This window comes from Neopelma chrysocephalum, unplaced genomic scaffold (assembly GCF_003984885.1).
Source record: "Neopelma chrysocephalum unplaced genomic scaffold, ASM398488v2 Primary Assembly neopelma1_252, whole genome shotgun sequence".
Taxonomy (NCBI): domain Eukaryota; kingdom Metazoa; phylum Chordata; class Aves; order Passeriformes; family Pipridae; genus Neopelma; species Neopelma chrysocephalum.
The window spans coordinates 1,346,511-1,368,257 of NW_020897914.1; the positions used below are offsets into that span (position 1 = coordinate 1,346,511).

The 21,747-nt window shown below is 45.3% G+C and overlaps 1 protein-coding gene and 1 long non-coding RNA gene across 5 annotated transcripts in view; one reads left to right on the top strand and one right to left on the bottom strand.

The window, feature by feature from the left end:
* MYO7B (myosin VIIB) overlaps window positions 1-21,747 on the bottom strand; it is a 74,083-nt gene that overhangs the window by 31,420 nt on the left and 20,916 nt on the right. For 2 of the 4 annotated variants that reach the window (XM_027703885.1, XM_027703888.1), the window contains exons 19-40: window positions 21,120-21,214; window positions 19,930-20,014; window positions 18,781-18,999; window positions 18,110-18,211; window positions 17,369-17,515; window positions 16,048-16,257; window positions 14,971-15,138; window positions 14,631-14,711; window positions 13,972-14,099; window positions 12,436-12,562; window positions 10,997-11,116; window positions 9,985-10,158; window positions 9,360-9,587; window positions 8,747-8,914; window positions 8,045-8,162; window positions 7,824-7,950; window positions 6,942-7,111; window positions 6,079-6,260; window positions 5,153-5,280; window positions 4,468-4,625; window positions 3,842-3,995; window positions 1,819-1,974 (exon numbers count right to left, since the gene is read on the bottom strand). In XM_027703885.1, the coding sequence (XP_027559686.1) occupies window positions 1,819-1,974; window positions 3,842-3,995; window positions 4,468-4,625; window positions 5,153-5,280; window positions 6,079-6,260; window positions 6,942-7,111; window positions 7,824-7,950; window positions 8,045-8,162; window positions 8,747-8,914; window positions 9,360-9,587; window positions 9,985-10,158; window positions 10,997-11,116; window positions 12,436-12,562; window positions 13,972-14,099; window positions 14,631-14,711; window positions 14,971-15,138; window positions 16,048-16,257; window positions 17,369-17,515; window positions 18,110-18,211; window positions 18,781-18,999; window positions 19,930-20,014; window positions 21,120-21,214 (3,245 nt within the window). The remainder of the gene's footprint in view (window positions 1-1,818; window positions 1,975-3,841; window positions 3,996-4,467; window positions 4,626-5,152; window positions 5,281-6,078; window positions 6,261-6,941; window positions 7,112-7,823; window positions 7,951-8,044; window positions 8,163-8,746; window positions 8,915-9,359; window positions 9,588-9,984; window positions 10,159-10,996; window positions 11,117-12,435; window positions 12,563-13,971; window positions 14,100-14,630; window positions 14,712-14,970; window positions 15,139-16,047; window positions 16,258-17,368; window positions 17,516-18,109; window positions 18,212-18,780; window positions 19,000-19,929; window positions 20,015-21,119; window positions 21,215-21,747) is intronic. The other 2 variants (XM_027703887.1, XM_027703886.1) reach the window with 2 other exon arrangements.
* LOC113977616 lies at window positions 9,500-21,738 on the top strand. Its single transcript, XR_003537367.1, has 4 exons — window positions 9,500-9,692; window positions 10,811-10,929; window positions 17,271-17,415; window positions 20,718-21,738. It is a non-coding gene; the product is annotated as an uncharacterized LOC113977616 (long non-coding RNA).

A 21,747-nucleotide genomic window follows, 5' to 3' on the forward strand; every position in this document is an offset into this window, starting at 1 on the left:
TGCTCAGTCACCTGTTCCTGAACTGGCATGACAAGGAGCTCAAGGAAGTGCAGCAGCTTGGCTGGAGAGGCACAGGGCCACCTCTCTTTGCAGCCTGAGCTAGGAATTCATTGCCAAGGTGAGATCAGTGGCCAGGATTCTGGGGATGAAGCTGTAAAGCTGTTTATGGAGGAAAAAGTACGTACCCAAGGGCTCAGTTGGCTTCCCCTGAATGTATCATAGGTCAGTCCTTTGAGCTGACTGCCCTCCCCTTTCCAAAGAGAGCAGGTTACTTATAGGGAGAAGTTCGACTGGATGATTGCTGAAGGTTCCTTCCAACTGAAATAGTCTTTTCTGTTTTATTCTATGCTGTTCTGTGCTGTTCTAAACAGGTGCAGGTTTAATCTTATGAAAAGAACTGTGCTTAGAAGACAAGATTTATCTTTGTTTCTCTTCCCATCCCCCAGGCTCCAGATCTGGGGAAGTTTAGCAAATAGAATTCTCCTCCCAAACAGCCCATTCTGCTTTCCCCTCCCTGTTTGCCCTCTCAAAAGCAGCTCTGTAAAGCTCAACAGGGCTTAGAGCATGAATAGCACATGATATAGGGAGGCAGGAATTTTCAAGTCTTCTCCATAGAAATAAACAATGAATAGCATTCCTTGCCATGCATTTTTCAGGGACTTCAAAGGCGAGTTCAATGTGTGGTGTCATTTCCTCAGCAGTGCCAAAATCCATGCACTGCAAGGGGGTTATCCACTGTGTTAGCATTCCCCTAGAGCCTGACCCACGGGGCTCACAGACCAAACATGGGGCTCAGCCTGAGAGAGGGGAGGATGGAGGAGCTGCAAGGAGAAATCATTGAGCAGCTTCTTTACTGATGAGGTCTGTGGCAAGCAGGTGGTAAATCACAGCATCATCAAAAGGGAGGAGGCTGGAGTCAACCTTGATGCCAAACTCTGTTCTCAGAGTGGTAAGCTGGGTAATTCCAATGCCTGGAGGAATCTAAGGGAACCTTCCCCCTACAGTTCAGTTGATCCTTCCTCAAATCCAGGTAGCCCTTCTACTCTCTCTGGTTGTGTCATGTCCATTAGAACAAGTTATTCAGAAGCTCAGGAAGCACTGTGGTTTGGGGGCCATGCTGCTTCAACCCTCACCAGGCTCAGGTAATGCCAAGTGGGTGGAAAAGTGCCTTGCTCTGAGCCAGGTAAGTGTCAGGGCTTTGCTCATTTGGATTTCTTCAAAGAGAAGAATTGATTGTATTGATCTTCTCCTCCCAGCATGGATCTGCTTTACTTCACCATCAGAAAACCAACAGAGCCATAGCAGCACTCTGCAGATAGCAATGACTTTAGTGGTGCCCCTCCACTGTGAGTAAAACATGGTATTGTTGTATTTTTAGCTGCACGTGTGCAGCTCTTTGTTACTGAGAGTCAACAAACTCCAGACTAATCCTCAGGCACATGCAAGAGAAACAAGGACGTGCTGCCTCACCAAAGAAAAGTAAGGTCAGGACATCATCAATGACATCATTTCCAGCTGCATGCCGGTTTTGAAACACCCAAGTTTGAAATACCCAGCTCTGGGAGTCAGGTGATTATGTGTGATGATGAACTTTTTAAAATGCTGCTAACTCTGTGAAAGAAAAAAGTGAAACTGTGACACAGATCACTTCTAGTGGTTCAAAGCCCATAAAGAATTAAAAATAATTATCACTTATAAAAAAGAGGATGTAAAGAGGGAAAGGAAAGTAAGAGCCACATTATTTTAGCCCTTGTGGTTTTTGGAGCCTGACTGTTGATTTTTGAACACTTTGAGCTGGTTATCTGCCAGATCATTTACCTCATTACTGTCTGAATCCTCCGACGGCACGCTGGGGCCAATGTTTCTTTCTGACGTGTCTCTATGAATTTCTGGGCATGTTTGAGCAGTGACTTGCTGGGTGGGAAGAGGCCAGTGCAGAGCCAGAGGAGCTGCCAGCCCCTGGTCACGCTGTACCTGTGAACACAAAGCAAACAGTTTTGCTACAGCCACAAGTAATTCTCTGTTTGACCACACACCAGCCACAGGGAAGAGAAACACACTCCCATCATGGTGCCATTCAGCAAAGAGCTGCAAATCAACAGAGCCTTCAGGCTCTGGCAGTCATTTGCTGTGCAACAACCACAGCCTGCATGTGAAAACAGTGCTAAGTTCTGCGTGAGGAATACTCATGACAATTGCAAGTCTCATGAATAAATACGAGCTTCAGGTTAACAGACATCTGGGCAGCAGTGACCCTGGTGCCATCCTCTTGGAAAGCCATTTGCTGCTCAAGCTCACGTGTATTTGGATTGTGGTTTCTCAGTGGTCTGTAGTCACCTGCCCTCTGCACTGGTGAGTTTTGCTCAGGGCACGAGCCCTTCACATGCACTTCACTGGCTTCCCCTCACATGTGCTCCTGTTCTGGAAAATGAACATGTAGATGGCACTGTGTAATGTGGTAGTTAGAGTTCTTAAACACCCCACATCAAGTTGGTACCATTTTCAGGCAGAAACCCAGTTCTTCCAGCCTCTGCACCTGTGGAATCTGCCAGTTGAAGTTCTGGCACCTTGCCCTCACCAGTAAGAAAGGCTCTGCAGCCTGGAGGTGGTTGGTCGTTCTGCCTTCAAAGCGAGGAGCAGAACACACTTCAGTTGTGCCCCAGGATTACTCTGAAATACTTAGTGGTGTGAAGTGCTTTTGTTTGGGAAAGTCAGCATGTCTGGCTCTGAAAGGGCATCAGACTTTGCTGAATAAAGACACCCTTGCTTGTCTACTCCCATTTACTGTTCTCATTTAGCAGATGAAGACACGCTATTGTAATCTCTTTTACACTATATAGATGAGTGGTGTTTGTGTCTGTGCGAGAACGGGACATGGTCCACAGCACAGCAGCCTGGGAAGGATGAAAGATTTGTTGCTCTGGCTGTTCTAATGAAAGTTTATGGAAATAGCCACCTTTCAAGCATTGTTTTTTCCACATCAGTGATCCCGCTCTAAACAGTGACTAAATTGGTGGAGCACATCAGGCATGGCTCTGGCACCATGGTTACAGACTATGCATTAAATAGCCTGTAAGATTTACTGCCTGCAAGTAACAGTCAATTATTACAAACATGGTAAAGGTTCCACTAGGAGTAATACTTGTGGAACAGTAAGAAAGAAAAATAAATAAATGGAAGCTCCTTCTATAACTTTTGCGGTGACACAATGCAGCCAGAAACAGACAAACCATTTTGTTAATAATTAGTATGATTTTAAGCTCCTTTTGGCAATTGATTTCCCCTGGAAGTAGGTCAAATTCTCATTTTGTGAGTGGGGAAGAAAACACCAGCCTGTTTCAGAGACTTTATGTGGGCAGAGACCTGTGAAACCAATCTGTTCTGCAAGGCAGTTGTGTAGCCTAATTAATATAACAAAAGTATTTATTCACTGGTGGTAAAAATCTAGTGTGATCTATGTGCTTATGAAGGGAAATGCTGCCATTGGGAAACTTAAATGGAGGGTTAGCAGGGCAGTCACTGATGGGATGCAAGGACTATGCAGTGCCCTATTTTCTGCACAGAGTGCCTTGGGAGCAAGAGAGCCTCACTGTGCTGCACAGACAGGAGTATGGAATGCTGATGGGAGCAAAGCAGCAGCTCAGGGGAGATGACTGATGGTGTTCTGTGGCCTCTCACTGCCAGGCAGGGGGCTCGAGTGCTCCACAAAGGTGAGTCCCACAGCACTGCCTGGCAAAAGGGAAAGTGTCACTCCAACCATCCTTCCCCTCTGTTCCCAATCCCCACCTGCACTTGAGGCCTGGCTCTGTGAGGAGCAGGGTGTTTGCACCCAGGGGAATACCTGTTCCTGTTCTCAGTCAGTTGCTTCATAATCTGGCAGTAAATCTCATCCCGCAGGACCTCCTCCTGGATAGCTGCCACAAATATCTGGTCAGTGACTTCCACGGAGGAGTGTGCCTGTTTGGAGGGATAGTCTCCCATGAACTTCATGATGGGTGAATGTGGTGTTAAGGAGAAAAGCAGGCCAATTTTGGAAGGCAAATGGGAAGTTTTATCTGGATCCTAACACGTTGGGGATCTTTTAATGTCTAAGTGGCAAATTCTGGGAGGAATATCTGGAGCATGCTCCCTGCCTGTCCCCTACCCCCTTTCCCTATGCAGCAGTCACTGCTTGGCTGTGATTTGTGCTGTGTTAGCTGCTTGCTCTGGGCATATGCAGTAAGTCTCACTCTCTCCTAAAGCCACATTCCCAGCTAAGTGAGCCATCAGGAGCTGTGGAACACTGGGAGGGAATAGGAACCTTTCCTCTGTAGACAAGGGACACTGATTTGATACATCCCACCTTTATGTCAATGTATGCCCTGTAATGCAGTTAAGGTATGACAATAGAGGCAAGCTTAGTGGAGGCAGCTAGCCTTTCCTTCCCCTGAGTGTTCTGAGGTCCCAAAGAGAGGGGAGAAAGGATATCAATGAAGGCCTGACAGGCCAAATCTCGAAGATCAGGGTCTGTGCAGGCTCTCTTCAGCAAGGGCTGTTTCAGGGGCTCCTTAGAGTGTGCCCACAGCTGACTGCGCCCACGGGATTTCTGGAGAACAGCTTTGCTGATGGATTCCTTCTCAGGAGTCCTGAATGAAGACAAGTGCAGGCAATACAAAATTACTGGATCAGTATTGCTGTGAACATAGCAGGTCATTATCACAAAGTCATATCTCTGGACATGTTCTTTCCCAAGACATTGATCTCATATCTCCTTTGATTCTGTAGGTGAGCAAGAGCAGGAAAATGTAGTTTCCCTGTATATCCAGAAGGGAGAAGGTTTGCAAAAAGAAGAAAGGTTTTAGAAAACTAATTTTCCCCTTCTCTCTGAGGCCTGAAATGTTGTGTACCCTTGCTGAAGAAGGGGTGAGAACTAAGAATAGGGCCTGCTGGGAAGAAGTGACTCCAGCTGGGGTTCTACCCTCCCCTTTGCATTTCCGCAGACTTAAGATATAATGGACCATGTGCCAGAATCTCTGCACATCCAAAGTCACAATTACAGGGAACAAAGAGAAGAAACCCAGTCAGAAATGGGAGATGCCATTTCATCCTAGGCTTTAAGGATCACTGATCAATAAGAACTTTCCTAGGGCGTACACTACACAGAGAGCTTCACCTGAAGTGTTCATAGGAGAACTCCTCCAGGGTGTAAGGCTTCTCTTTGACATCCTCTTCATCAGGTTCCTCCATGAAGGAGTTCTGTGAAGCTGTCCTCCTCTGGTCTGGAGACATCATCAGCAAACTCTGTAATGACACAGCCACATAGAGATGTCACGTGGGAACAGGTCTCTGCACAGGTTGTCGGGTGTCACTTAGCATTTGTGCACAGGTAGTGAGTGCTCTGTGCTGCCCAAGACCTTCTGTCCCCAAAGCAGCATCTCCAGAGACTCAAGAAAGACCTGGGAACAGTTGACTTAAGAGCAATTTCCACGGACTCAACAGTAGTACACATCAAAATCTATGTGACTTTCCGAAGCACGACACATTTTATGATGCACCTGTTTATCACTAGTGTATTTTGTCCCCAGTTTTTCTGCTTTTTACCTGTTAGCACAGCATCCAATATACTGAATTGCCAAAACTGAAGACAAAATTGTTAGCAGAGGGATCAATGGGAAACCTTGACTCCCTCAAAGATCCTATTCTTTTAAAGTAGTTTGCTGCACTCAGAGCTTCCCCTGAGGCATAATGTGATCACCACTCAACCCAGTGTGAATGCAGGGAAATTCAACTACACACCCATATCCACTAATTGCTACCAGCTCCAGGCACTGAAATCTCCCATGGTGAACAAACTGGGTGTTTTTTTTTTTTAAGAAGTTGTTGCTTTTGTGCAATTGCAGCCTTGTCCTTAGAGTGTGGGCTAGGTTTAGGTTTGTTTTCAGACAGGACAGAATGAAATGCTTTGTTTCAATGGGAGGTATAGAACTTGTCTGACTTTGGAGGAACAATTATCTTCCAGCTATAAATTTAATCATATTTAACATTGTTATTATCATTTATCTTCCAGTCTTTTCACAGAGAGTGCTTAGCTTTTCTTACCAGCACTTGACTAGAGGGTTTTGTGAGAGAAGGAATGATGTAGATGTCTTCCAAAAATACATTCCCTGTTTTGCCTGTCCTTTCATTCTGGGCATGGATCCAGCCAGAGTCTTCATCCAGCCTTCTGTCTTCGGTGAAGATTAGCAAGTCTCCCTTCTTGAAGGACAGGATGCCAGGGTCTTCTGGAAGACAGAATAAGGGAGTACTGTTCCGGCTTGACAGTCCAAGAAAATGCAAAGGGATTGCAACAGGAAAGACAAGGGAACTGTATTTTGAAGGCCTAAATTCAGTTAGCAATAGAAAGTGATTTCTGTAAATACGGCTAATTATACAGTAAAACTTCAGAGATATCACTTCAGTTTCCTCTGACAGCCTGATTTTGATCCACTCAGGGCAATGGTAAAACTCCATTTGATTCGCTTGGATGCTGACTGTGTGTCTAGACTGGCAGCAAAGCATGGAAAGAAACTCAGTAGTTTAAGTAGCTGAAGTTAATGTTTACATCTTAAACCTCTCATGTCTGTTTGAGCCAACTATATTCCACAGAAAATTCCAGTTTACTGCCTCTGTGAAATTCTTCTGGAAAATATTTCCATGAAGCCCAGATCCAACTTCCTACTATAACCAGGCTGAGTTTTTGGACACTGTACTATCTAAATAAAATATGCAAAGAGGTAGAAGGAGGAAGAAAAGGTGATTTGTATGCAAAGGTACTGAATCCCATTTCCTTGTGCTCTGCATTGCTGTGCTGAGGCATCCCTCCTGGAGCAAAGGGACTCTTGCTGAAGTTCTTCCTGTCCTCTGTGAGCACCTTCAACAATTCAGATTTCTTCCCCACCCTGTAGAAAAATTGTAAGACTTACCCTGGGATTTTTTCTCATGCATTGCCACAGCAAATGGTGATTTTTTCTTCAGTCCTTCCAGGAATGTCACCACCAGTTCAGCAATGGCAACGCTGTTCACAGATGTCAGGACAAATTCCTCAGCACGAAGTGTGATGAGTGTGCAGCTCTGTCCAAATGACTTCACTGCCCTATGTGTTAACGAACAATTTGTTACCAGAGCACCTGAAAAGCTTACAGACCCATCTGCAAACACAGCCAGGGCACCTACACCTCCTTACAGTGAGTATTGGGAGCTCTTAATTTGCTCTCCCATGAACTGGTAGGTGTGAAGGTCAAGAAGTGGTTCAGCTTTACTCTGGACTCCACCATGTTTTGTACAAAAGTGCTTCATTATAGACAAACGAACATCCTTCTTTTGGAGTAACCAGGCAGCTAAGTGTATCTCTGACAGTCCTCACAGGGGTTTTTTTCATGTATGTAAGAACTTTTCTCTGAGTGACACAAGGATGTGTGCCCTGAGCTAGCCAGTGGTTATCCTCTTTCCTTCGTTATCCTGTTCAGGTCCATGACACCTGAGAAGGAAATGAACTCCCAGCATCCACAGCAGACAGTGGCTTAACGATGTCACTTATTTGGGCTGTTCTTGTCTTTATGCTTATCTGTGCTTCCTCACACCTTTCTGACTGAGGAGGGTCACCTTCCATCAGCTGGAAGGATCTAACCATTTCAGTATTTCCTTTATAGGCTGCTCAGAAGTTTTCCCTTTCTGTTTCCCAGACCTAGGCTAAGCCACCTTTCCAGGCACAGATCAAACCACCTAAGGAGATGGCAGAGAAAGTACATGCTTTCTGAGTATGGAAAAGATGCCTTCTGCAGATATTGTCTTTCTGAGGCTGTCACCTGTTGGTGTGGATGCCAGTTATCTCTGGGAAGGTCAGCTCGAGGAGCCGCTTTTCTGACTCATCCAAGAAGCAGATACCTTTCCAATTTATAGCAACGATGAAGTGGTTCTTAGGCAAGCTGGGCCCTGAAAATACAGAAAAAGATCCTCATCAATGCTTTACAAGTCTTCCTCTATTGATCTTATAGCTGTCCTCTACTTCCCAGGCTCCAGGTATTACCTGAAAACTTAGTGACTTCAAAGAATCGGGAAAAAAGCAAAGGCCAGTGAAAGCGAGCAAAATCTACAAGTTGCTCCTTCACAGTCTGAGAGGGGAGATGGTCCTGTGTGTATGGGGCCTGCAGGATAAAAGCACACCCAAGGTTTTCTCAGTAAGATCTGGTTTGCATGATCTGCAGACAATAAAGAGCAAGCCTGATCCCAGAGATTCCCAACAACCCTCTGCTGTCACTGGTGCCAAGGGTACCTGGCGTAAGTAAATGAGGAACAGTCTCCAGAGGCCCAAGCCACATGCAGCTCAGATTGCCCACAGGCATGCAGATTCCAAATTTCCCCCCAATCCACACTGACTTACCTGTTTAGAGTCTAACACACTTTGGGTGCCACGGAAATAATTCAAGTAATCCATTTCTAGATCAAAACCAATATTCCACCCCACATTCATCCTGACTTGGTTGCCTTAAAAGCTAATCTATTCAGAGATTTAAATGTACTTTTTCATTCTGCCCCCCTGCTGAGTCTTAAATGGAAGAGTGAGGGGAAAGGTTCTCTGCTGCCCCAGCCCTGACAAACTATTTGGGATGTACGAACTGAGCTGGTTTTCATTCTTCCCCTTACAGACTATTTGTAAATGGAAATGGTAAAAGAAGCAGAAGCTGGTGCTCAAGAGTGGTTACCCAGCACTGCCAGACAAACCTCTTACCTTAGCATGTGCATAGGTTATAAGGCTCACCCACTTTTCCAGGGGCTTGGACTTCAGCTGTTTCACTGGGATACAGTCATGGAGCACCTTCTGCACAAGTTCATTGTTGATGGAATCTCCAAATTGGATATAACAATATTTTGCACCTATTTCCACCAAATCCTCCTCCTGAAACAATTAATCCATTAAAAGAGGCCTAGAAAGATGTCACAAAGGCCAGATAGCCTCATTCAACCTTGAAGCCAGTTTAGGAATGGGGTTTTCTCCATTTTTGTCTAGAAAACTCTTAAGAGTCATCCAGTATAAGGAGGGATGAACTTCACACAATCATAGCATCAGACAAATTATTAGCAAAGATATTTTAAAATAAGACCCAGTTTGCCCCTTTGGACATGCCTCCTGCTGCCACATAAACTGAAAGTTGCAGGGAAGGAAAAAATACTAATTAGAGCTGCCAGTGTGACATCTGGCCCAATCACCTGGACAGGAATCGTTCACTAAGAAGGGAAGGATTGTCCACATCCACTGCAAACTTAGTTCATCTTCATGCTTTTTTAACGTGGGAAGTGTTAATATAGTTTTGACTCTTTCGGGGATGAATCGGGAGACCCACCTTCTCACAGCGGTACTCCCCAAACCGGATGCCGCGAATGACTTGGTGGTAAATGAGATCGGTGCTGACGGGATCCTCCTGGGAGTTGTGCCAGGGGGTGAAGATTTCCTTGCGGAAGTAGAGGCGCCAGGGCGCGTGGCGCTCGTGGGTGCCCCGCTCCCTCACCAGCTGCTCGCACTGGGAGATGGCATCCAGGACGTGATCCCGGCCCCCGCCCAGCGACCACACCTGCCACAGAGGGACACTGCGTTACTGCCATGCCTGCTCTGGGGCTGAGGGAAGGACAACAAGCAGGTCTCCTGACGGCAGGAAAACCTCTGAAAAGATAAGCAGGTGGATGTGCAAGTGGTATGTGGTAAGTGGATGTATTTTTATTAGTCAGTGATGTGACCTGGCAGAGGAAACCCTGCAGGGCTGCAGCAGGAATTGCTAAGTGGTGAGCCAGCAGAGAGGCAGAATAGGATTATCGGGTCCTGAGATCCAGCTGGGATTCAGAACTGATTTGGTCTGAGTTCAGGATTGAGGGTGCTCCAGAAGTCAGAGGGAGTCCTCAGTGAGGCTGGGTGGGCAGCAGCAACTCCGCAGAAAGAGAAGGGAGCTTTCATTCTATTTTTCTACACTTTACCTTATCAAACACAGCGATGTAGAGTGAAAAACCAAAGGCATCCTTCAATTTGGTTTTGTCTGCTATGAACTGACAGATCTCTTTGGCAATGGAAGCAGAGTCTGCAGGGACAGTGATGCTTTGGCCATTCATGAGGGTGACATTAAACATAATGGGTTTCTTCTGCTTTGTTGCCTGTAAGTCAGAATTAAACGAGAGAAAAAAATTATGGGCAAACCTCACTTTTCTCTGAAGAATGAAGAAGGCATTTAGATTTGAGCTCCACACACTGTACTACACACTCAACAATCTAAAAGTGACTCTCCAAAACCCACACAGTTTCTTCAATGCACAGTGAGTCACAAATATAAATTACATCCCTGGAGCAGCACTGGACTCAAGTTCTCTCCTCAGGAGAGGTCATTATCACACAACAGTGTGGACTGATAGACTTTTCATGAGCCATTGTTGTCCTGATGACTTTTGGGAACAGCCTTGCACACATCAGTGGAGAGATGGCCTGAATCAAGTAGTTTGCCCAGGAAGATGCGTGTTAGGCAATAGGGTCGCTGAGATTTAGGAAGGAATTGAACCGAGGCTTTTCCTTGAAGAGGGAGTGTGTGACTTACAATTACTAGGATGACATTTAAAGGAAGAGGAGGACAATATAGCCCCATTAAACTCCTCTCCATTTCAAAAGCATAAGCCCTGCTCAGTTTTTTCCAAAAGTGATGGTAAGAGCTTCCCTCAGGAGGTCATTTCTGGCCTGTGGCTCCTGAGTGGATGGAAATATCTCCCTTCAAATCATGTGTTGCAGCTTTTAACTTACATCCTCTACTGAATTTAGGCTAACCTAACAGCCAGAAGAGGTGTATCCAAGAAACTACCCAGGCCAAGGCAGCTGGTTTTCAATCCCCTTGCACAACTGATTTCTGTGACTGGATTTAGGAAGATCTGTTAGTACAGGTCAGTAAATGCAGAGCAGTATGAAATGTCACAGATGGGTATAACAAGGCAAAGCGGGAGGTGGTACCTGCAGCTCCAGCCAGCTGGGCGGCTCGGTCCGTGCCCCGTTGATGTAGGTGCGTCTCAGGCGCTCGGCACAATAGGGAGCGTAGCCCACGGGCCCGTGGTGGATGAAATTCAGCAGGTACTGTGTGCACAGAGCACGAGAGGCAGTTAGGAAACACTGATCCTCTTAAAACATTACAAGCCTTTTGTAGTTGACACACTAGATTAGAGCGATCCATTAGCTTTCAGTTCATCAGACAATATTAGAGTTGGAATTCGTGTTTTCAAAAAGCAGGTTTGAGATGCTTCGTTTTCACTCATTCTTCAAAGTTTTCAGTCTCAAGGGGAAGACTTGTGTCAGTCTATTCACTTGTTTAACTATGTGAAAAATATTAGACGGGAGACTTTATTCTATGATTAGCTTAGAGCAACTAACTCTTCAACTGAAGAGCCTGAAGTCTGTATGAACAGTGCTGGGAAGAGAGTTAATTGCAGGTTAGAACTGATAATGACTGATACTTTCAGTTTTATCAAGTTCTCTGGCAATATCAGTAGCTGAAGTCCATGATTAAGATTGGACTTTGGAAGAGAAGAATTGGATAAACTGAGCTTTTGGAGACTGTATGGCTCTTGGGTGACACAGACTGGTATTTGCATGTCTGTATTTAGTGCAAGCATGGGTCATTCACCCAGCTATTTTAATGATTAAGAATTCCTAGAGGTCATGTCTTTTATGAATTCTGCACAGTTCAGAGTCCTTGGATGAAGCCTGGTATCAAAATATGATGTGTTTGGTTTGTTACAAGTAGTGTCCATTTAGCAGCATTTATGATTATATTAATCATTTGAACTAGGGTGTCATTAAAGCAAGGCTGAATTTTCAGGCACATCCATAGATCCTGTTTGCCTTTGAAATCTAGGAGGAAGGCTGATATCAAGTTGGAGCCACAGGTTGGGTTTTTATCCTGTGGTAAAGTGGATTTATCATCCATTTAAACTTGGAAATGCATGATTTAAGAGAAGGTCAAATCTCTACTGGATTTTTTAGGGCTTGGAAATGTAGGGTAAGAATTGGTAAAATATGAGGGGTGATTTTATACTGGCCTCCTGAGTATATTTAATCACTAAACTGGAGACACCTTTTAAATGTTGGAAAGGTAGAATTGGAGAGGTTAAAATTTGCCAGATTCTTTGCAGACTAGAGATCTAAAATGAGAGCTGTGATGAAAACCAGAATCCAACCTGTGTGACATGGATTGAAAAAAAAATTAAAGGTGAATGCAGCAATAATTTATTTAAATTCTCAGCTAAGGATACGAGATGAGAGAGTGTCTGCTGAAACCACAGCACCAGCTGCTGTGGCAGCCAAACATTTTGTGTGGTTGTCAGCATCAAAACATCAAAATACACAAGAGCCCAGCTGAGGTATGTGAGCTGCTGTTGGAAAAGTTGGCAGTGTACCTTCACAAAGGTGTCTGAGGGAGGGAAGCAGCCAAGGCAGAGGGACAGAAGGATCCAGCCGCGGGCGTAGCTGCTCCTGTTGCTGTTTTCAGTGAGTTGTTTGCAAATCTGGCAATAAATCTCATCTCTGTAATGAAATATGTGAGAGCAACAGATAACGATTCACTGTCTTTCAACTGTCTTTGGCTACGTTTCCACTGCAAGCATGGTGCAAGTGCAGCATGATGAAGTTGATCTGAGCTAGATTTAACTGCGTTAGCCGGGATCCCACCCGTGATGCACCACAGGAAATAACCTGGTCATGGAAAAGGCTCAAGGTATGCTCAGGGCCCTTTGCCACCCCTTCTTCCTCAAGCAGTTTAAGTGCAATAATTCCCATGCTGGGGTACCTCCTGTGACAAGCAGGGGTACTGTGCAGGGGTAACAACTGCTGGGTCATCCAGCTGGGAAATGGCATTGCTGTCCCACCGTGCTCCAAGCTCTCTAGAGCATGTGGCTTGTATCTTGGTTTTTGTCTGTCTGCTCCTAGGTGGATCTGGGGATAAGGATGGTGGGACACCCTGCTTAATTTTATTTTTATATATTTATTTTTTTTAATATGTATTTATATACAAACTTGGAGTGAATCCTTGGACAGGCACTTCAGAGTGAGCTTCTGAAAATGCAAATTGCCTGCAGCAAGGACATATGGGAAACAGATTCAAAAATCTCTATACAGACAAAACTTCTTTTAAAAAAATCATCTTAATTTTTCTTGACTCTTGCAACACACATTTGGCAAATCTGATGTGGGAGGACATAAGTTGGATAAGTTTTTGGTTCCCTGATAGAACATATGATGAAACACAGGTCAAGGGGATAGGTACTTAGCCTGTGGCTGTTATGATACATGGATTGAAGGCAATTTTTGCCAGCTGAGAATCTGCTTCAGGGAGTGTCTTGACTGAAACAAAGTGACTGTGTAGAGAGGAAAGCAGCCCACAACTGAGCTCAAGGCAGGGCCTGTGCTTGTGGGCTTTGTTACAGAAAAATGTTACTTAAGCTAAAACAGAGGAGAGGATTCATGGGTCAGGCCAGGACCAACCAGCTTCTGTCTTATCCTCACACCATGCTTGGCCTAAGGTCCAGCCTCACACTGCTCGTGGACAGGATTTCCTCTTAGTGGCTGATACACTCAGCAATCCAGACCTTCAGCTGCCTCTGGTTTGGGGACATTGCTTGAGGACTCAGCAATAGCCTATTGGGAAACCTCTCATCCATTAACTCCATATTTCTTACTCTTCTGAGTGACTCTTCTCCCTCATCCTAGGGCTATGTTCCACCAGACATTATTGGGTTACAGCCCTGAGCTCTGCCCCATTCCACACCTGTGGGATATTCAGAAAGCTGCACATGAAGGCAGCTGGGCTAAACTGCAACATGAAAATACTGGAAAAAACAATAAAGGAGTCATTCTCCAGGACTGTGGAAAGGGAATGCTGGATTTCCTTCATGTAATGGGCACCTGGTCCTAGGAAGGAGGTACAAACTTCCTACCTGATGGCAGGACGCAGAATTGCATTGCCAATAATGAAGTGCACTTTTTCTAGGTTGGACATGGGTCTCTCAGAGATCGAGGTGTCCTCTTGGAAAGCCTCTTCTCCACTTCGCAGCTGGTCTGTCACCTGAAGGAAAGCAAGGAGAACCCCGGAGTGTTCTAGAAACCTCCCCTCTTAGCAGGCAGCTCTCTCAGAAATGAGAGACTCCTTTTCTGTCTTTCTGGCTAAACCTCTTTCTGCTCAGTGCAGGAGCAGTTAGAGCCAGGCCATGTCCCCCCCTTCTGTCTCCAGGTAACTCCTTAAATGCACTGTTACAGCACTATCACTGGTTTGGAGAACTATCTTGTACTGTCCTGTACAGCCCTAAGCACGTGGTAGTTCTCAGTCTGTTCAGGGCTTTGGGCAAACTGTTGTGTAATGCCAACAGTTCTCAGTAATAAATTGTTCCCTGTGTTCTCTGCCAGAGTATGGATGACAGCATTGCCCATGGGGATCATTTCCAAAGAATCCTGCACCAAGTATCCCACACAGGGCTGCACTGGCTTCTCAGGGGAACAAGTTCCCAGCTGGGAGGTTGCTGTCACATCACATCTGTCAGAAGGTGAAGACAGGGTTCCAGGCAAGAAGAAAAGGAAGCAATTTATTTCCACCTCTTACCTTCCCTGTCAGCTTGGATGAACGTTTCAGCTTCAGGGATGAGATCCCCTTCAAAATTTTGTTATCCCTTCTGCCTTCTCTCTGCAACACACATTACCACTACAGGAAATTAGTTCAATGCACAGCAAGAATGATTCATTAAGGACAGAAAGATGCTCAAGTGAAGATGTTTTTGTTTTGTCCTCTCCTGCCAGAAGGAGCTGCAGTGGAGCCCTTTTGTACTTGTAGCATTTCAAGTACAGTAGCATGAAAGGGTTCCTTTGCTTTTCTCACTCTTGGTAGAACAGCACAGAAACCAAGGAAAGCAAATGAAAACACAAACATAGCCTGCTTCTCTCACCATATTCGGGCTGTCATTCCTCAACTGGACCTGGCTTTTTCTGCCAAGTGTGTCATATATCTGTGTCATCACGGAGCTGCTCTTGGTGGTGGAATTCTTGGCAAACATTGCTGGCTCTGGCAGGTCCCCCATGAACCTCAGGATGATCACCCACACAACTAGAGAAGCCTGTAGTAGCAGAAAGCAAAATCAGACACCTCCAAGAGAACCAATGCCTCATGCCATTTCTGCCTGTTTAGATAAGAGCATTTTCTTCCTTTACCCAGTCCAAATTCTTAAAATTCCCATCTCCTCCTGCTTCTTGCACGAGGAGTTTAGTTTCATGTCAAACAACATGAGAGCAACACTCACAACACTTCAATGCTAAAGGACGAGGGTACAGCTCTGGTGAGAATATCAGATTTGCTCTGTGGTTGCTGAGCCCTCACCCTTCCCTTTACTGGCACCTTGCAGGTGTGCTGTGGCTGGAGTGAGGTGGAGAAACCTTGGCTGAACTGCACCCTGCATTTACCCACCTGGGCAGTGGAGTGGACTCTTCCAGGAGCCCTCACGCCCAGAACTAGAAAGCCAAGTAGTAGCAAAGTTCTTGACACATGGGATCCTCAATTCTGCAAGGCTGCTTAGCATCAAGGAAAACACCCTCTCTAATCCCCCTCTGGTTCAACAGGATATTGGATGCCTGGCCCTCCCCCTTCTGTCCTAACTCACAGACCAGCAACCCTAACAAGGGCAGAGAAATGGATGAGCTCTGGTGCTTCTTCTCTCTGGTCCATTTTTGCCCCCAAAGGGTAACTTCCGGAGAAGTCAAAACAAACCTCTGAGTTCCCTCTTTGGGTAGACTGAAGGTAACTAGAGATCCTGTGTTGGGCAGGTGTTTGTGGGAAATGCCTGCCTGCAAAGTGCCAAAAAATGCCGGTGAGAACTGTTATTTTTCATACAAGTGCTTAAGACTATCTGCTTGGCTCTAGAGTCTCTGGCTCCCAGGGCTGTGCCAGAGGCAGGGGACCCAAGGATGAGGGGAGCTGTAAAGCTGGGCTGTGGACAGAGCAGGTTCAACAACAAGAAGGAGGAAGATACCAGGACATTGTCCCTGTCATCATGGTAGAGCAGTGGGTGCCGTAGCTGTCTCCGGATATGTGTGTGTGTAGAAGACCCCTGGAAATAAGTAGCTGCAAACTTGGGGAAGGTGTACTCTTCCAAGCCATCTGCTTCCTCTTCGAGCTCCGCACTCATGGGAACCATGTCCAGGTCCACCTCCTCCAGCTTGTTAGGCTTTGTTTCCAAGTCCTGCGCAGAACATGAGGAAGAAGCATATTTTCTTTCCCTGAACTCTGATATTCTTATGTTTGGTTTTGGGGTTTTTTTTCTCGGTCATAGGTCCTCCTTTCCAGCTAACCTCAAAGCCATTTACAGCTGCTACCAACAGAGCATTTGGACTCAGAGCTTGTCCTTCTGAGATACATCCACTTCATATGGCCTTCCTGTCTTGGTCCTCAGCAACAATATTGCTGATGGAAAATCCAGGTGTTACCTCACTGTTCATATCCTGCACTAAGACCATTCTATTTTGCCCACCTCTCCCTGTGCAATTCCATCATCTACAGCTGTCAGGACTAGTATATGCCAAGTTTTGCTTTTGAGAACATGGGATAACTTGGGTTATGAACTTCCAGCTTTCAGGCAGAAAATCACCAACCTGAACCATCTGAACCATCAAATCTAGTCAGTAACTATTTTTCCTTTTTTCTCTCTCTTTCTCTTCTCCTGCTGCCTGACCATGTGACCACTTTCCCCTCTCTACTTCTCTCTTTCATCTCTTTTTCTTGACTCTTTTAATCTGTTTTCTTCTTCTTTTCCTTCTCTTGTGGGTAACTTAAAACCAATTAATTGTGTTTTACTACAGCTAGTATATTGATTCTGTGGAATAGGTTTTTGTACTGAGTGTTGTAGTGAAATGCTTTTTCTTAGTTGTATTTTACTCCTTTTGCCAAAATATCTTCTCGTTAAATTAAAAGTATTTCTCTTAGAGAAGAGTGTGTGACTTTTTCTCCGGACGCTAATTAGAGGTTATAATGAACCAAAAGGCTTTTAAAAAGTCTTAAATAAAATTTAACCACTCTGGGCAACTTATGGCTTAAACTCCAGAGTGTAATAGGCTGTGCCAAAGAAACAAATCTGCAGTTAGAAGGTTTGTAGTTCTCAAAATGCATGTGACCAAAATGGTTGGGAACTGACCTCTGAAAGCAGATGTCACAGTGACTGTCTGGATGCCTAATTTGGGTGATTCTTTCACTGTACAGAAGTTCATTAAACAGAACTGACCACTGATGGAATTCCAGCAGTCAATGGTCTCACACAAGGGATAAGCATGACTCATTACCAGTCTGCAGCTCTGTACCTCAAAGCCCAGAGGAGCCTGTCCTTCTTGGCCTCCAATCATAGAAGGTAAAAACCCAAAAATTTTGTCCACCATTTCTTGGTCACTGATGACATCATGATTTGTTGGTGTGTCACTCCTTTGTCTTGCTTCGGCCTCCTCTCTCTCCTGAGTTGCCAGGTATAGAAATAAACATAGAAATAGGTTAGGCATGACTTGAACATCATTCTGTTGGAGTGAAGGAGTGAAGGTGTGTGACAGTGAGGTCCAGCCCTACCAGTGCAGTAGTGGAATGGGAAATCAAATGTTGCTTGTGTCAAGCAGTCACAAAGATCTGGCACATCAGCAGCAGGGCCTTGCTCTTACAGCTGTCCTTATGGACTGTTGGCCTATTGATAATGATGTGCAATTATTCAAGGACTTTATCAACAAGAGATAATACAGGGAAAACACAGAATTTCTAACAGCAGAAAACCCCACAACATTTAAAATTTAAAAAGGTTTTGTGTCAGGGGGTTGTAATAGCATTGGGCATATTTGGCTAATGTGCCAGCTCATGCTGCAATCAGAAATGTGTATGTGTTTGGCTTGTTCCATTTTCAAGGCATTATTAGAAATAGGTTTGCAACTATGTTTTCTCTTTCTTTAAATATAGCAGTGCTCAGATGTTTGAACAAGTCTGCAGGTCTGGTCTAGGCAAGGGCAAGCTCTCATGTTAGCCAAGGAGCATAGCACTCAGTGTTCTTCCACCAACACACCTACCTTTTGTAATCTCAGAGCTTCTTCCGTTGCTTTCACTGGTCCAAGGACTTGGATGAGACGTTCCTCTTCCTCCAAGTGGGTATTCCTGGCTTCCAGCTTGTTCTGTGGACAACATTCTGTGACCATTTGTACAACTGCTGAGCCAGGTCCCCTAAGCCATTAACAAGCTGTCCACACCAGCACTTTTTCCCAACAGGGACTCAGTTCTAGATTGGGCATTTTAGGGAACAGGCAGAAATCTGCAAACTGGCTTTGTCCTGTTTATACAGCATTAGTACATAAAGGAAGTCATGGAGAGGCCTCCAACGTGCTGTGGACCATCAAGGGCTGGTAGGATTCCCTTCATGGATCCCTGAGTGCCATTAGCAGGCCTTTCTGTAGAAAGGGATCTCTCCTTGCAGGAGAGATACACGCACACATCTTTTCTCCTGCCTTCTGTCAAAACCATATCAGCTGTGTCAGTGAAGTTTTGACCCATGATAACAATCACACAAAGCAAATGTAAACAAGATCAGCCTGCCTAACACTCTGTTTTTGGGCTTGACAAGAGCTCAAAATAAAATATCCCAAAATGAATATCCACACCCAGCGCTATGCTACGACAACGCTGGTCGTTTGTGAGATTGGAATTTCATAGAAACAATGTGTTCCCAAGTTATCTGTGAGCCTACCTCCCCCTTCCTCCTCCGGTAGGTCTGGCGAGCGAACATGCCCCTGGCATATGCCTGGATGACACACACAGCTCTCTTCTGCTCTGCGACCTTCTGGCGCACCAGGTAGCCCCGGCACCGGGCTTGGAGCCTGACGATGCGGGCCCGGGTGGCCCCGTAGTGCTGAGCCAGCTGCCGGCTGCGGTACAGGGCCTGCAGGCGCCCGAAACCCAGCATGGCCTGAGGGACAGAGAGACAGGGAGTCACTTCAAAACCAGGGAGACAGCCGGGATGGGCAGAAGACAACAAAATTCAGTAACAAAATTCAGTAACTGCATAAAGACACTGGAAGCAGCTGATGTGATAGTACCTTTTATGCTTTATTTCCTGCCAGTAATACGACTTTAGGGACCCCTGGTGGCCTAGTGGTTAGCATGCGGCACTCTCACCGCTGCAACCCAGGTTCGATTCCCAGTCCCCCGGGCAGATGGAGCTCATCAGCCCTGTAAGGCCATCCATATATGAGAAGGTCACTCTAAACAAACCTACGTCCTGAGGACCTCACTGCCATTGTCCAAGCTCGCTTGGCCCTGGCAGATGAACCTTAGGATTAAAGGGTGGGCTCAGTTCAGCGCAGGCTGTGTCTCACCTAAAAAATCCATTGCACAGGCTGGAAAGGTAAAAGACCTTTCCCAAATCTTTGTTCGCGAAGACTGGCCATTATTATTATTATTATTAATAGGACTTTAAAACTAGATGTACAGAGTTATTTGGGGGATCTGTTCAGGGAATGGCTCCAGAGAGTGACAGTGATAGCCTGGGATTATGACAAGGGAAGGGACAGAGCAGAAATGAAGCCAAGTGAATGGAAGCAAGCAAACAAACAAAGCCACACCCTTGGAGCCACGGATGTGGCAATTGCAAGAGAAGCAGTGGAGGAGGGTTCCTATTTCACCAGAAAGCAGAATTCAGCAAGCCCTGAGATGTCCCAGAGCCCTCCTTTGACTTCACACCCTTCCTTACACCCTGCCATCTTGCCTCTCCTCCCTTCAGTTGTGAATATCTTCATTCCTAATACTCTACTCAGTCTGGCAGGGCACAGTAGATAAACAAACACACACACACACACACACACACACACACATATATATGCATACACCTTCATCTTACCATTCTGAAGTCCTTCCGGCAGCAGTAGCCTCTCCAGGCTGACTGAATAGCTACAGCAGACTTCCTCTGTTTCAGGAACTGCTTCCTAAGCAGACAGACATGTGAGGTGACAAACAATAGGTTATCTCTGTTGGTTCTTATGACAGTAGTAAAGAAGAAGGTGGCATTTTTTTCCTTTTTTCCTGGGATGTCTCCAGTCTGATCTCAGCCTTGTTTCCTGCAAAAATACTCACAGCAACTGCAGACCAAATTCATTGCTATGGTCAGAGAGCTCTGTAAGAACTGAAAACCCCTTACATCAAGGTTGGATAAGTTAACTCCTCCACTTAATAACCACTGTGTCCTGCTGCCAGGACAAGGAGCCCATCTGAGCAAGATGAACTTCCCATGGTACAAACTGTCACACCGAGGCTGGCAGATAGCTCTGATGGTTAAAAATAAAAGCAAGTTGAGGCTTTTAGGGAGAGGTGATACTCTGTTAGATAGCAGGCAGAGTCTGAAAAAAAAGGGGGAAAGTTTTGGGGCATTTGTGTCATGTTTTTTAGTTCTTGCTTCTCTACTGTCAAGAATATTACTAAACTATACCAGGATTCAGTCCTATATCATGGTTCTGGTTGGGGGGATACAAGGTAAATAAGAAGAAATCATGACACAAAGCATTCAATGAGGACAAACATTTACTTGACAGTGACTAAATTGCCCTTCTGAAGATATTTCAAACTAAAACCACACAAAATGCAAGAATTATGCGTCTCTGGCAAAGAGATTTCTATTTGATTCTTTTCTAGGTTTTGTACCAAAGAAGCATCCTAAATAAGAGAATTCTTGTAGCTCTGAGAAGGACACAGATTGCATGGGGATTTCCTGCTTTCGAGATGTCTACCGTTTACCAGAAATATTAAGAACAAATCCTCCTTCCAGCCCTTCCTCTTCATACAAGCTGCATGTGCCACAGCCCTGCATTTTGAAAAGCATCGTGAAAATAAAAAAACTGAGCCAAAACAAATCCTTGTGCAAAATCTGCATAGATACACTGTGCACTCTTACGTGATGAGTATGGAATTTAGGGCTGCTGGAAGGTGTAGATTGGTACGTTTCATACTTAGAAATGCTGCACAGAGTGTGTTAAGATGCACCACAAAGATAACTGCTTTGAACCAAAGTGACCTCCTTCTTACAAGATCACTGACCTGTCCTTCAATCCTCTCATCACCTTCTGGATAAGAAGAACCTTATCTGTGAGTGTATTTTGGCGTTGCAGCTCCAATACGGTGTCATGATAATCCTGTTAAAACAAAGTGTGGATATGCCAGGTGAGCAGACACACCTACAACCTCTGAAAACTGGGCACATGGTCTGAAAGAGGCCCAAAATCAGCATGATGGAGCATAATGTGATTAAAATGCATTTATGGGACTTCAGTAGGATGAGTACACACCACCTGAGCACACCTGGTCTGTCTATAGCCATAAACAAGCAGTCAGACTGTTTTACCTGGGGGAATGCTACAGGGAAGGTGGTTTCCTGCTCCAGGGAAAGTGGTTTCCTGCAACAGTGTACTGGTATCCCATTCTTTTTTATGCTCCAGGACATTGCACTGTACTGTTTCAGCTGCAAAGCTGACACACAGGAACAGGATCAGCCTCTCCTACACCAAACTGCCTCTATTGAATTATTTGGCCTTCAGGAACAAAGATACAGCTTCAGATTCAAGAAAGTTTATAAGACAACTGAGTCCTCCTAGGTCACCACTCTTGCACAAGCAGGTCAAGCTGTACTGTGAAGCATCCAGTCTTTCAGGAGAAGAGAAGAAACTGT